This window comes from Camelina sativa, chromosome 4, assembly GCF_000633955.1.
Source record: "Camelina sativa cultivar DH55 chromosome 4, Cs, whole genome shotgun sequence".
NCBI classification, from domain to species: Eukaryota; Viridiplantae; Streptophyta; class Magnoliopsida; order Brassicales; family Brassicaceae; genus Camelina; species Camelina sativa.
The window spans coordinates 2,192,012-2,205,248 of record NC_025688.1 but is presented as its reverse complement, the minus strand read 5'-3'; the positions used below and the strand labels follow the sequence as shown (position 1 = coordinate 2,205,248).

Genomic DNA, 13,237 nt, shown 5'->3' with positions numbered 1-13,237 from the left:
CAACAAAGGCTTCTTGCTGAATCAATTGATAATCACTCTCTTTCTTATAAGCACTTCCTACTCTGACAAAAGTTTTATTAACCTTTATATCATAATCAGCTATTGTCGTTAGAAGATCAATATCACCCACGTGTTGCTTATGATGTTCGCTCATCAAATCTGTATATGTTGCAAATTGGTGAGTTTTCCTGTGACTGAGAGACAATGTCGAAGTGAATGTCTCCACATAATGCACCATTAGTGACATATGACGAATACTCTCGCTATCCAATCTGAAAAGGAATTGTTGTGTATCCAACTGTCCCATAAGTCTCTTTTCTGCCACCATGATGGCCAAGAACAAACACGGAGAAGCGGCATATGTATTCTTCTTCCTTGTGTCTTCAAAACCAAATGAGAAATCCCTTGGTGCTAAATTCTGTTTGAACTTACACCTCCAAGACTTGTACCCTCTCGTTTTCTTCTTTATTCCTAGCATTTCTCTATATTGAAGCATTTTACCGAACACTTTGTGTGCAGAACAAATCTTCTTCATTCTTAACACTTTCGCATCTCTCTCAACGCCACCTGCAACCTCAAATATCCTATTACTGTTCTTTTGAACCCCTTCTCGCTCCAGATTCTCGTTCTTCACCACATCTAGATTTTCTAATCCTAAATTTACTTCCCTAAGTACAACACTCCTCAAAAGCTCAGAATTAGCAATAGGTACCTGAAATGGCGGAGTTGGTTCTTCTTCCACCAACACTTTCTCTTCTGGAGCTTCATGTACCTCATTCATCGTACAATACTCAATAGATGCACGAAATTCTTCATTAAGGAGCTGATTGTCGTCACCATCAATCATGAGAAGCCCTAATTTCTTGTGTTTGAAGTGGTGATCGGGAGTTTTCGGCTCTGCGCAGAACACACATAATCCCTTCGACCATCTCTCTTCAATCTCTTCTAACGATATGTTCCGACGGATCTTCATCTTGCGATTTGAAGATGGAACTTTGATCTCCGCCATTGAATACGAGGACACGATTGGCTCTGATACCATTGTTAACGTAAAACAGAGAACTCAAAACACACAATTGATAAAACTTGATATAACGTTCACAAGAAACACAACATCAACTTCTCATCTACAAGAGTCTCAAGAGAGAAGCTCCAGCAAGCTGATGAGGAACATGTCACCAAACCCAGAAAATAGAAAACAACAATTCAGATATTTTTGCATAATGAGAAATGTGAGCTAACAAACAGTGTTAACTAACGTTATCCGTTTTCCGTTAAGTTGACATTGCTTTCCCATTTCCACCGGCTCACCATCACACGTGATCCACTTCTTCTTATCTTGACTTCACATGTGCGGCAGCTACTCTCATTTCCTATATCTGCATTCTGATCTTCCCTATCATCTGTATCTGCATTGTGATCAGCCCTATCCGCCGTATCTATATTGTGATATGCCCTATCCGCCGTATCTATATTGTGATATGCCCTATCCGCCGTATCTGTATTGTGATCAGCCCTATCCGCCGTATCTGCATTGTGATCAGCCCTATCCGCAGTATCTGTATTGTGATCTGCCCTATCCTGATCCGCCGTCATCTCTGTACCTTGCTCCAGCTTTTGAGATACATTGTTATACTTTCCCTCCGTCTCCACTTTCATGTCCTGTTCTTGATCCGTATCATCAGGCTTCAGCTTTCCCTCCGTCTCCACCTTCATGTCCTGTTCTTGATCCGTCTCATCAGGCTTCTCAGACTCCGGAGACGATGTCCTCTGTCCTCTGATCGTGAGCCTCATCAGCTCTGACGATTCCGATTTTAGAGATGTGGATACGAAAGCTGATCGGTTTATCACAAAATTCAAAAATCGGCTCAAGGCTGAGAAAGGGAAGACGGCGTAAAAATGTTTGAGATATTTCTAAAGTAGTTAGCTTCTTATCAATAGATGATTGAATCCCTCTGTATGAAGTCTGTTCTCTGTAGTATATCGGAGAATAACTCCATGTGTGTTTCGTCACAAAAATGGTCATTGGTTGCAATACTGATTGATGTAGTCTCCTTCTATTTAATCACACATACAAAGTTGTGTCGCCAAGAGACAATCCGTTACAGTTCTTTTCCCAAAATTTGCTTCTCCAATTGACAATTTTAAAAGCAACTTGTGTACAAATACAACTTGAAAGTAAGTAAAGCTATAACAAACACCTTGAGGTAAGTGAATCAACCCTTTTGGTTTCTACAAAAACTTTCTCAAATTGCTGTAACACACTCTACATTTTATCACAAACTTCAGTGGCTCCTTTATGCTTTCAGCTAACTATTGACTATTACTGACTGAGTAATTCCAGTATAAACCCTTCACCTGAATTTGAAATTACCAATACTGTCTCACTGCTAGCCCTTTTCCTAACATCACCTCATAACTGTTCTCTCAGTAAAAAAAGTCGAAAGCGAAATGTGGAGAAATATGCCAGAGAGGTGGTCGATCAGAAACCTTTTCGGTCTGACTAATTAGTTTCCATTTCTGCATGATACCTTGTCTCCACAAACATCTTCAGGCATCACCAGACACCAGCCTCTCAATATCAGCCGGATTTGTTGCAGATAGCGGTGTCATAATCACAACACAAGCAAGACGAAGCAATTCTTGACTGTATCTATGTATCCAACACAATAAACATAGTTGAGAAGATTTCTATGCATGAAGCTAAAAATAAAATTCAGAACATCTCATAACCAAGTTGCTTGGGCCAAAGAAACTGAATCTATAAATTAGTCAAAAAGAATTTAGACACAAATACAACAATAGTAAAGCCTTTGAGCTCTCACTCTCTCTAAATGAGCCATAGATGAAATAATGTAGGACACAGATTCATCAACTAACTTCTGCCGAGCAACGTCAAGCCTTCCTTTCATGAAATGTTTCTTCAGCTTCATCCAATATCCACACACATTATAACCATCAACAAGCAAAACAGGAGCTGCATCGTCCAATAGACCCTGGTTCGTGCTGTAAAAGCGCTTTCAGGGAACACACAAACATTCCTTAGAAATTTCAAACCTCAAAAACCATTCTCCAAATAGCTTGAAGATGGTAAAATGAGAAATTTGATAAATAGTGTGTAATTACTAGTAAAGCGTATTTGTAGGATCACGGTAGAGCTCGCTATCATCCGGTAACTCGTCTTTCTCTGCTTTCTTCTTCCTGTAACTAGTCGCTGGCTTAGCCGTGCCAGATCCTCTACTATGAAACTCCTACACATATATATCATATAGTTCTAAAGATTAGAATTTAGAAAAATCCTTGAACACTAATGGTTAGACTTAGACATAGTAGTAAATGAAACAAAAATATCACAGTACTAGGTGCTTTCCATAACTTGAGAAGCAACAAGTTATGCTTAACGTTTGATTTGATTCTCGGTGGTTCTGGCTCTGAATCCTGCTATCAAAAAAACCATAATCAAATCAATGGTTTGCAAAAATGCTCAATGAACATTCACCATATCCATAAACTCCAATCTGAGAATTTCAGAATTCAAATCTATCAACATTATTGACCATACAAGATCAAATCAGTGATTGCAAAATGCTCATCATATCTATAACACCAATAATACATCATAGAGGGAACCAAATTAATAAAATTCCATTAAAATCAAATTATTATTTTAACAAACAAACAAAAAGATCCTATTTTACTGCAACAAAAGTTAAAAATCCAATTTTTATAGCTAAAGAGAGAGAGAAAAAATCAAATCTTTGTGAGCTATTACAGATCATCAATGGCGTAGGAGACTGTGCGTGACCGGGTTTCATCGGATCTTGGATAATCCGAACGTTGATTGAGAAAGGTTATAGCAACATCCACGCTTCGATTTACCCAGGATCGGACTCGACTCATCTTTTGAAACTAACCAGGATCCGATTCCAAGATCATAGAGAAGATTTACCCAAGACCAACACTTCCCAACAGCAATTCTCATATCCATAACGTCTATAAAGCTACTAGAGGGTAATCCTGACACAATGTGACAACAAGTAGAGCTGTTGTGAACACAACAAAGCAAATTTGTAGTCCAGTAACACTGTCTGTGACTCCTACCTCTAGCTTTTTAGCTTGACACAAGGCAGAGCTTCCAAATCATTTGAATCAACCAATGCATAGGCTAGCTTCTACGGGAAGAGACTCCTTGGCCATTGTAGACTGTCGTGTCCTGTGGTATCAATCAAATGGCTGGATTCTTCTTACTCACAAATCACAATACTCTCTTTCTCTTTCTCTCGATTCTCAACAATGTCCGGTGAAACTCCAAATCGAATCTCAATCGAAACTTTTTGATTCTCAATGAACATTTTTCTTTTTTTTTTTTTTTTTTTTTTTTTTTTNTTTTTGTCAAACTCAATGAACATTTTTCTTTTTTTGACATTTCGGTTTTTTTCTTCTCAATTACGAAATTGATTTCTGTTTATGGGTACAAATTTTAATTTGGGGGAAGAAAGAATGGGTTTTTGGTTCAAAAGAAATCAATCACGTGGATTGTCAAAAAAAAAAAAAAAAAAAAAAAAAAANACGTGGGTTTGATTTTTGAGAATAGTTGCAAAATAGTCTATTTTCAAAAGTTAATTAGATTTATAGTACATTAACTGTTTATAATTTACAAAATGATTTTTTCTTTTTACTATTTTAATTATTATTATTGAGATTACTTCGTAACTAATTTAAAAGAGATTATTACCTTGAGCTACGAACTAACAGAGTAGATGAGATATATCCGAAAGTGGAAAGAAAGTGTCCCATTTAACTAAAACTAACATACAGAACAAAAAGAAAAGAAATACAAAAAACAGAGCATCCACGATGGGAGACGTGATCCCTTTCCGCCGGTTAGCAGGATTGTACGCGACTCAGCTCTCCTACATTGTTGCAAGCTCCGTCCTCCTTGCGTTTTTTATAGTTCATGAGCTCCAAGTCGTCGTTTCAAACCTTATGTGGATGGTTTTCATGGAGAAACTGTTTAGAGTCGTCGTTTTTCTTCTTTGTGTAGTTTTTGTGGTTATGTACCTTTTCCGGAGTGACGAGAAGAGGTTAAATGATTGATTTCGGATTATATATTATTATATAAACCTTGGTTCTCAAAATTAGTAATTCACCAAATCGTGACACGTATTAGTTTTAACGATTAGAGATAAAAGTTAAAAACTCATCAGATCGTGACAAATGTCAGTCTTAATAATTAAATATCAAAGTTAGTAACTCATCAGATCGTGACATTTGTTAATTTTAACGATCAGAAATTACAGTTTTCAAGCTTGGTAAAACAAAGCATAAGATAATTGTAATTTTATTATATTTAAAAAAAACAACTAAGATAAATATACTATATGTCATCCATATCAAAGTTTCACTGTTACAAAGATTCTCAACCACTACATGGTAAAATAAATATACTATGTATCATCCATATTTGGTCGTATAATTATACTATATAACCTAACACATTAAATTTAATGTCTTTGTTTGGATAAAAAAATAAAAATAAATTTTATGTCTCTATGGTTAGCCAATTTCGGACACTTAGTACTGCAACAAAATTTGTGAAGGCAGTCTTAGTAAAAAAGCTTGAATTGAAGTCTGAACTAATCTTTTTATTATATTAAAAATCTTATTATATAAAGTTGGGTTTTCAAATTAGCCATTAACATGATCGTGATACGTGTCAAGTACACTGATGAGATGTTGACACATATCAAAAAATTATTATTTTTCAAAACAGCTAATTAAGAAAATAACACTAAATCTAAATAAATTTACATGTTTATATCTAAATAAAATTTACATGTTTATATCTAAAAAATTTCTAAATTAAAAAGGAAAATTACAAAACTAATCTATTTTCCATTGTACGTTACTTATATTATACGTGTTTTCTCAATAAGATTTTGACATTGATAAACAAAAAAGTAATTCACTAAGCATGTATATTATTATTAATAAATAAATAGTGAATAACAAATTTAAAAAGAATAACATAAGTTATGTCAAAAGATTAAAAAAAAAAACATAATAGGACAGCTAATTAAGAAAATAGCATTATATCTACATAACATTACATGTTTATATCGAAAGCTTTGATCTTTGATTTTTTTTCTGATATAATTTTGCCGATCTATTGTGTGGGTCTTTGATTCGTGCAGGGTTTTCAATGGAAGCTATCATATGCAATGAAATGAAATCGAAATATATAATGCCCGCAAATTTAATCGAGGATGGATACACTGATGGAGGTTCCAAAAGTGATTCTACAGTTAGTAGCATTATAAGTTTGGAAGATAAGTCGGTGGTTGATGTTTGTTCAAGAGCTGCTTGATCGAGTAATTGAGAAGCGGTTTCAAATTTGGAAAGTTGGAATGGTATACCATTTTAAAATTGGTTTCAAACCGGATTTATGTGGTTTTCTATCAGATTAGGTTCGTAAACCGTTTAAACAAGGTATATTGAGAAATATATGAGAACTTTTGATTCGGGTAAAAATAAGATGAGAATTTATGATTCAAGAATATTTGAGACGAGTTCATAGCTCTAAGCTTTTTTGGTACAGTTGGATACTTCTGAAGAGTAAATAGGTCGTTGATCCTTAACATGATTATAACATATGTCATGTTTTGGATTGTATATAAAGTTTCTATTTTGTATATCTGAATTATCTAAGACTTATATATACCATCCTGATTATAATTTTCAAATTTTTATTTTTACTATGGCCCTGATTGGTAACGGATATTACTTATGGCTATAAGGACTTTGACTTTAAAATCTGATTGTTTACCAACAACTTTTAAAGTAGTTGTTATTTTTATTATTATTATAAGTATTAATAATAAATATATATTATGTCAAAAATTAATTTAATAAGATTTTATTGACAAATATCCATAGTGATTGATTATTCTAGCAAATATCAATAGTGTCTTTTAATTATTTTTTTTTTCTTTTGAGTAGTTATATGAGCAGTAAAAAATCCATTAACCACTAATCAATGCATTGTTTGAATGTTATTTTCTTATTAATAATGAATTTCATAAAAATTCTTTTATAGTATTATTAGTGATGATGAAAAAATAAAATTTATTATTGAAATGGTCTTAAAAGAAAGAGAAAAAAAATGAGAATAATTAATTTATAAAAATAAAATATATAAAATATTTATATATACTTTTGGATAGCTTTTAAATATAAAATGGTGAAAAAAAAGAATGCTTTAAAAATTATTTAAATTTAAAGTTTGGGTTTTGATGCTTAAAAAAAAAGGGAAATCAAGGAAGAAAAAAAAAGTGACTTTTAAAACTTAAAAAAAAAATTAAAAGCCAAAAAAGTCTGATTGGCAAAAAATTGGCTGTCAAGACTTTAAACATTTTTAAAGTCTTAAATGTGAGTTACGAGTCATGGCAACTTTATTTCAATTTCTCAAATTTTATTGGATTAGTAATAAAGTCATTGTGATCGAGTAGATAATTTTCACCAGTCTTTCATCCAAAATAACTTTGGAGTAAAAAAAACTTCATGGCTAAAGAAATTATGTCACAAAACAATTTTAGTAATTATAAAAACTATAATTATGCTAAAATGAAAGTAATGCAACATAAAATTTGTTTAATTTGTTTAGAAGACATTTTATAGGTGGTGATAAAGAGCATACTTTAACAATAAAATAATTTTGGGTGTAAGAACATATTTACTTATTAGAAGTTGCTTTGATGAATTTGTTGCAAGTAAACTATTTTGTGAATAAGTTGTGAAACGGTTTTAAAATTTGACAATAATAACATTTGTAATAATGTGTATTTGACAAAAGTTTTAGTGGGATATAATTTAGCTTTAGATTACTGTAATAATTGTTAAAATATTTAAATATAAATAAATGTATGAAGGTAGATACAAATATTTTCTAAGTTAAATTATTTATATATTTACTTTAGGAAATAATTTTTTTTATATATTTTAAAAAAATTATTTAAGGTTTAGGATTTATTTTTTTCAACAATTTTTAAATCCGCACATTGTGCGGGCCCTTATGTAGTTCATAATATAAATAAGAGAATTTCAAAACTGTAGGTAAACTAAAAATTTACAAAATCTAAAGTAATTCAATTTTCTTGACAAGTTTGATGATGATTTTTTTTGGCATCCCTTTAATGATAATTTCGGAGTGACGGGAAGAGTTAAATGATTGATTTTGGATAACATTCATAATATAAATAAGAGAATTTCAAAACTGTAGGTAAACTAAAAATTTACAAAATCTAAAATAATTCAATTTTCTTGACAAGTTTGATGATGATTTTTTTTTGACATCACTTTAATGATAATTTCAGATTGACGAGAAGAGTTTAAATGATTGATTTCGGATAATATTCATAATATAAATAAGAGAATTTCAAAACTGTAGGTAAACTAAAAATTTACAAAATCTAAAATAATTCAATTTTCTTGACAAGTTTGATGATGATTTTTTTTGGCATCACTTTAATGATAATTTATTTTTAGTAAAAATCTATCAAATGTTATAATTATATTACATATATATAATAAAGTATACATATGCAAAAAATAAGCAAAACATATGCAAGAAATATAACTGTTTCCATCCCAAAATTTAAATTAAAAGTTGCCTCCATCATTGATTGTCTACCTTAGAAGAATAAAGTTTCAAATAAGTAAAATCTAACTATAATCTATGTGTGGAAATTAAAACAAAAATTCAAGATAAATAAAATTACCAAGTTTCCACTTATGACTTGATGAACCAAAACAAGCGGAATTGACACTTTTCTCGATGAACATTTTTCCAATTACGAAATTTAGGTTTTTTTCCTCAATTTCAATTTCAGGTTAACTTTTTGGTTTGATGGATCAACTTTTCGGTTTAGTTACAAGCTAGTTTATCCGGTTCAAATTTTAATTTTGTTCAATTGCAATTATAGAAAAAATCAATCATGTGGTTTTGATTTTTACATTTGACCAAAAACCTCTTAATACACACATGTTCTTTTATCTGTCTTTGTCTCCGCGATCACCTCCTATTCCGCCATTCAAGATGAAGCCTTGGAAGGTCATCACTCAGTTCACAAGGCGACTCAAGCGTGAGAAAAAAGAAAACTCGAATGACAAAAAATGATTAAGAGATGATGTAGTGTTATTATCGCTCTGATTTTCTTAATTAGTAAATTCTTTTCATGTTAGTTAGTTATTGTCTGATTGGTAACATAAACAAAATTGTAAGCTGGAAAGATAAACTGTTAAAAGATAGTGTAGAACTATCTGAGACTTGTAAAAGACATCGACTAAGTTACAAAAGAAGAAAAACAAAGTAAACTAAGCATAAGTAAATCAGATTCCTATTAACATCAAACCAGAGCCAAATTGGATAAACATCTATATTAAATAAAACTTAAACCACAGAAAAATTGGAACTTACGTTGCTTGATACGGTTTATGTCATTGATGACAAGGATATCGTGGTTGCAGTTTGCATGAGAGCTCCCAACATTGACAAACACAATAACGGTGTTGAAGACTTACCTCGTAGCACACCATTCATTGATAAATGACTTACCTTGTAACAATATTTTTTTGGGACATTTTTAAGAATATACTAAATTTTAAAAAAAATTTGAAAATTACAATTAATATTATATTTATTTGAAAACTACACATTTTGAAATTAAAGTGGACATAAATATCCTTATTATTAAGCAATTTTAACAATTAAATAAAAGCAATAAAAACTTAATTTTTATTTAAAAATAATTCAACTTTAAAAATAAATTACTTTTAAAAGTTGTTAAATTTGGAATACATTATTTAATAAATAAAAATTAGAGAAATTCCTTTAAATACCACTAAAAAGGTTTTTTTTTCCAAAAATATAACATTTTAGTTTTTTTTTCCAAAAATACCACAAAAGATTTTTTTTTTCCAAAATTACCACAAACACAAAAATTTGATTTTTAAGAATGTAAATTAAAAAAAAATGGATTTTTTTTTTTTAGGTTTGGGTTGATACATTTAGTTTTAGGGTATAGTTTTTAGGGGTAGGGTTTAGTATTTAGAATTTAGGAATTAGTTTTTAGTATTAAAACTTTAGTTCAATTATGTGGTATTTTTGGAAAAAATATATTTTAGTGGTATTTTTGAAAAAAAAAAAAATTGCGGTATTTTTGGAACAAAAACCTATTTTAGTGGTATTTATGACAATTGCCCTAAAAATTATAATGAGAACATATTTATTGTATTTTAAATAATGATTACATGAATCAATTTTTGATCTTAAAATTTTGAATAAAAAATAATTTAAATATTTTGGTTGATATTATTTAGATTTAAATTTATTTAAAAATAAATAATTCGATTATACAATTTATAATATATATATCAATGTTTTAGACTTATTTTAACCAATGTTGATTTATTTATATTGTCGACTTTTTGAACAATCGTTTTGTTTTTGAATTCTGTTGACTTAATTATCTTCGTCATCGACTTATATTAAGACTGTTGACTTATGTTATGGCTAGTGGATTTATAATATAGTCAATTTTTTTTAACAATTGACGTATTTTTTTTGTTCATCGATTTATATTTGTTTTCTGTTGATTTGTTTATTTATTGTTGACTTATTACATTCTACATTGATTTATTAATAAGGTCGATATTTTGAATGGTTGACTAAAGTTTAATTTTTGCGACTTATTTATTTTTCCATCGATTTATTTTAAAATTATCGACTTTTTTTGTTTGATTGTTTTTTTACATAGTCGACTTTTGATGATGTTGACTTATTTGTTTTTTTGTTGACTTATATTTTTTTCCGTCGATTTGTTTAGTCTTAGTAGACTTATTTCATTTTAAGTTGACTTATTAATATGATTGACTTTTTGAACTGTTGACTTATATTTTATTCCTGCTGATTTATGTTTTATCTTTGTTGACTTATATTAAAAATGTCGATTTATTTTTTTATTAATTGATTTGTTACATACAGTAGAAACTCTATAAATTAATACTCGATAAATTAATAATCTCTATAAATTAGTAGATTTTTTCCGGTCCCAAGATGAGACCAGTGTAATTTTGGACACAATTCGATAATATAATAAGATAATAATTATTTTGAAAATCTTTGTAAATATATGGTCTCATCAATAATATAAATTAATAATTATATAAAATTATCTAAATATATGTATATATATACACATTATTTTTTATTAGAGTCTATTTTTAATTTTTTTACTATATAAAAATCTTTGAGTGTTATATTCAAAACATGATAATTGTTACTTTCATTGGAATTGATTTTATAAAAATAATAGTTATAACGATTAAATCTTATTTTTTTAATTTTATTTTACCAAATTAGGAAAACTTCTTGACAAATTAATAATTATTAATTTATCGAGAAATTAAAATCTCTATAAATTAATAGATTTTCATTGTCCCAACAGGTTTTACTGTAGTGGATTTTTTGAACTGTTGATTTTCTACAAGCTCACAATTTTTTATTATTTTATTAAACTTAGTAATTTTCAAAATAAATTAAAATATATAATTATTTTCAAAAAAAATTATTAAATGAAAATTTTGAAGAATTATAAGTGAATATATTTATTTAAAGCTAATATTATTAAAAAAAATTAACTAAACATAAATGGAAAAAGAATAAATCTAATAAATTTTATTTTAATTTTTATATAATAAAATTTTAAAAGTAAATTCCTAAATAATATCAGATCTTTAATCACAATTGAGTAACAGATTATTGGATCGTGATCCACGATCTAGAAATTTTAATAACAATAGAATTTAGTTTTTAAATTAATTTATAAATAAATGTTTTTTAACAGCTAACTTAAATCCCTATTTTATTGGAAACTGTATTTTGGGTTTATTTTTTTAACGTTTAATTAATTATTAATTAAAGGCATAATTTATTTATTTTATCTTAATTTAATCTTTTAGTTATTGATTAATATTGTATATAATAAATTAATTCATCATTTTTAAAATTTGTTTAGCAAAATTCCAACTATCTAGTTTACACGATGTTTTTAAAAATATTTTTTTCAAATGAATTAATTTAATTATATTGTATTTAGATTTAATTAATTTTAAATTGAGGATAAAATAATAATATAGTTCAATACATAAGGTACATTTCAAAGATTATAAAATTTTAGTATAGATTTCAAATTTCCTATTAAGTTTAAAGTATTTATTCAAATTTTTTCTATTTTATTTCGGACATGAATCAATAAACAGGCTGTTTCTTCCAGCAATGACGATCCAAGACATGTAAATTCTGTTCTGTAGACATCCCCACAACAGCTCTGTTCTTAATTGTCCGTTTGTTCTGAATTGGTGGTAAGAAAGCTTCTCCAGAATAAACTGTTAGATCATTGACAGATCTTGAGACAAATTGTATTCTATATTCAGTTAGAATTGTGGAATCGATTGCAGAGTTTAAGAGAAATGAATCAAATGGGAAAGAAGCTCAATCTGAGATTGCACTGATCAACATTGATCAACTCTTGAGCACATCACTTGAGAATAACAAACCCAGATTCAACATAATCCTCCCTGGACACTCCTCTCCCTTGGACAGCAAAATCTGCATAAATAATGTATATATACACATGATTACAATCTTTATGGACTTAGTAAACGAAACAAAACTGCAGCTTAGTAGGTTTCATCAGATTACAGTAATTCACAAAGACATAAAAGAGTATAAAAACAAAACATATATACCTCATCCGTTCAGAGCATCCTTGTCACCGATGGTCAGCTTGTTGATACCTTTATAATCATCACACAGTCTCCACCCCACCCGGCTGCGTTGTTTCTTCGAGAAAGAACCCAGAGACATCTCTTCATTAGGAGTAACAGTTTAAGTCACAACATAGTCAGTACTATCTGTGATCATTGACAGCTTGCAATGCTCGCAGAAACATAGACCACATGTATATAGCTTCCTGTAAAACTAGAGATTGCTAGATATTCAGAATGTTTGTGTTATTGATCTCAAACCCTTACATCACATATATATACAAGAGAGAAACAGAATATACTAAGCTTGGGGAGCAAGATGTATAACTTCCTAAATTCTAGGTGGAGAATATTCACAATACAACATAATAGCAACTATATCTTCCATATCTTCCAATACCCCCCCCCCCCC

The 13,237-nt window shown here is 29.6% G+C and overlaps 1 protein-coding gene across 3 annotated transcripts; it reads right to left on the bottom strand.

The window, feature by feature from the left end:
- LOC104779586 lies at nt 2,711–4,388 on the bottom strand. Of its 3 annotated transcripts, none has more exons than XM_019244449.1 (5): nt 4,102–4,384; nt 3,773–4,017; nt 3,360–3,441; nt 3,127–3,251; nt 2,711–3,006 (listed from the first exon to the last, which is right to left on the bottom strand). In XM_019244449.1, exons 2-5 carry the CDS (start codon nt 3,898–3,900, stop codon nt 2,784–2,786), a joined length of 558 nt encoding a protein of 185 aa, XP_019099994.1. In that variant the 5' UTR covers nt 3,901–4,017; nt 4,102–4,384; the 3' UTR covers nt 2,711–2,783. The 3 variants fall into 3 exon arrangements, with proteins under 3 accessions (XP_019099994.1, XP_019099996.1, XP_019099995.1); XM_019244451.1 differs by having other exon boundaries at nt 3,360–3,438; XM_019244450.1 differs by having other exon boundaries at nt 3,773–4,388.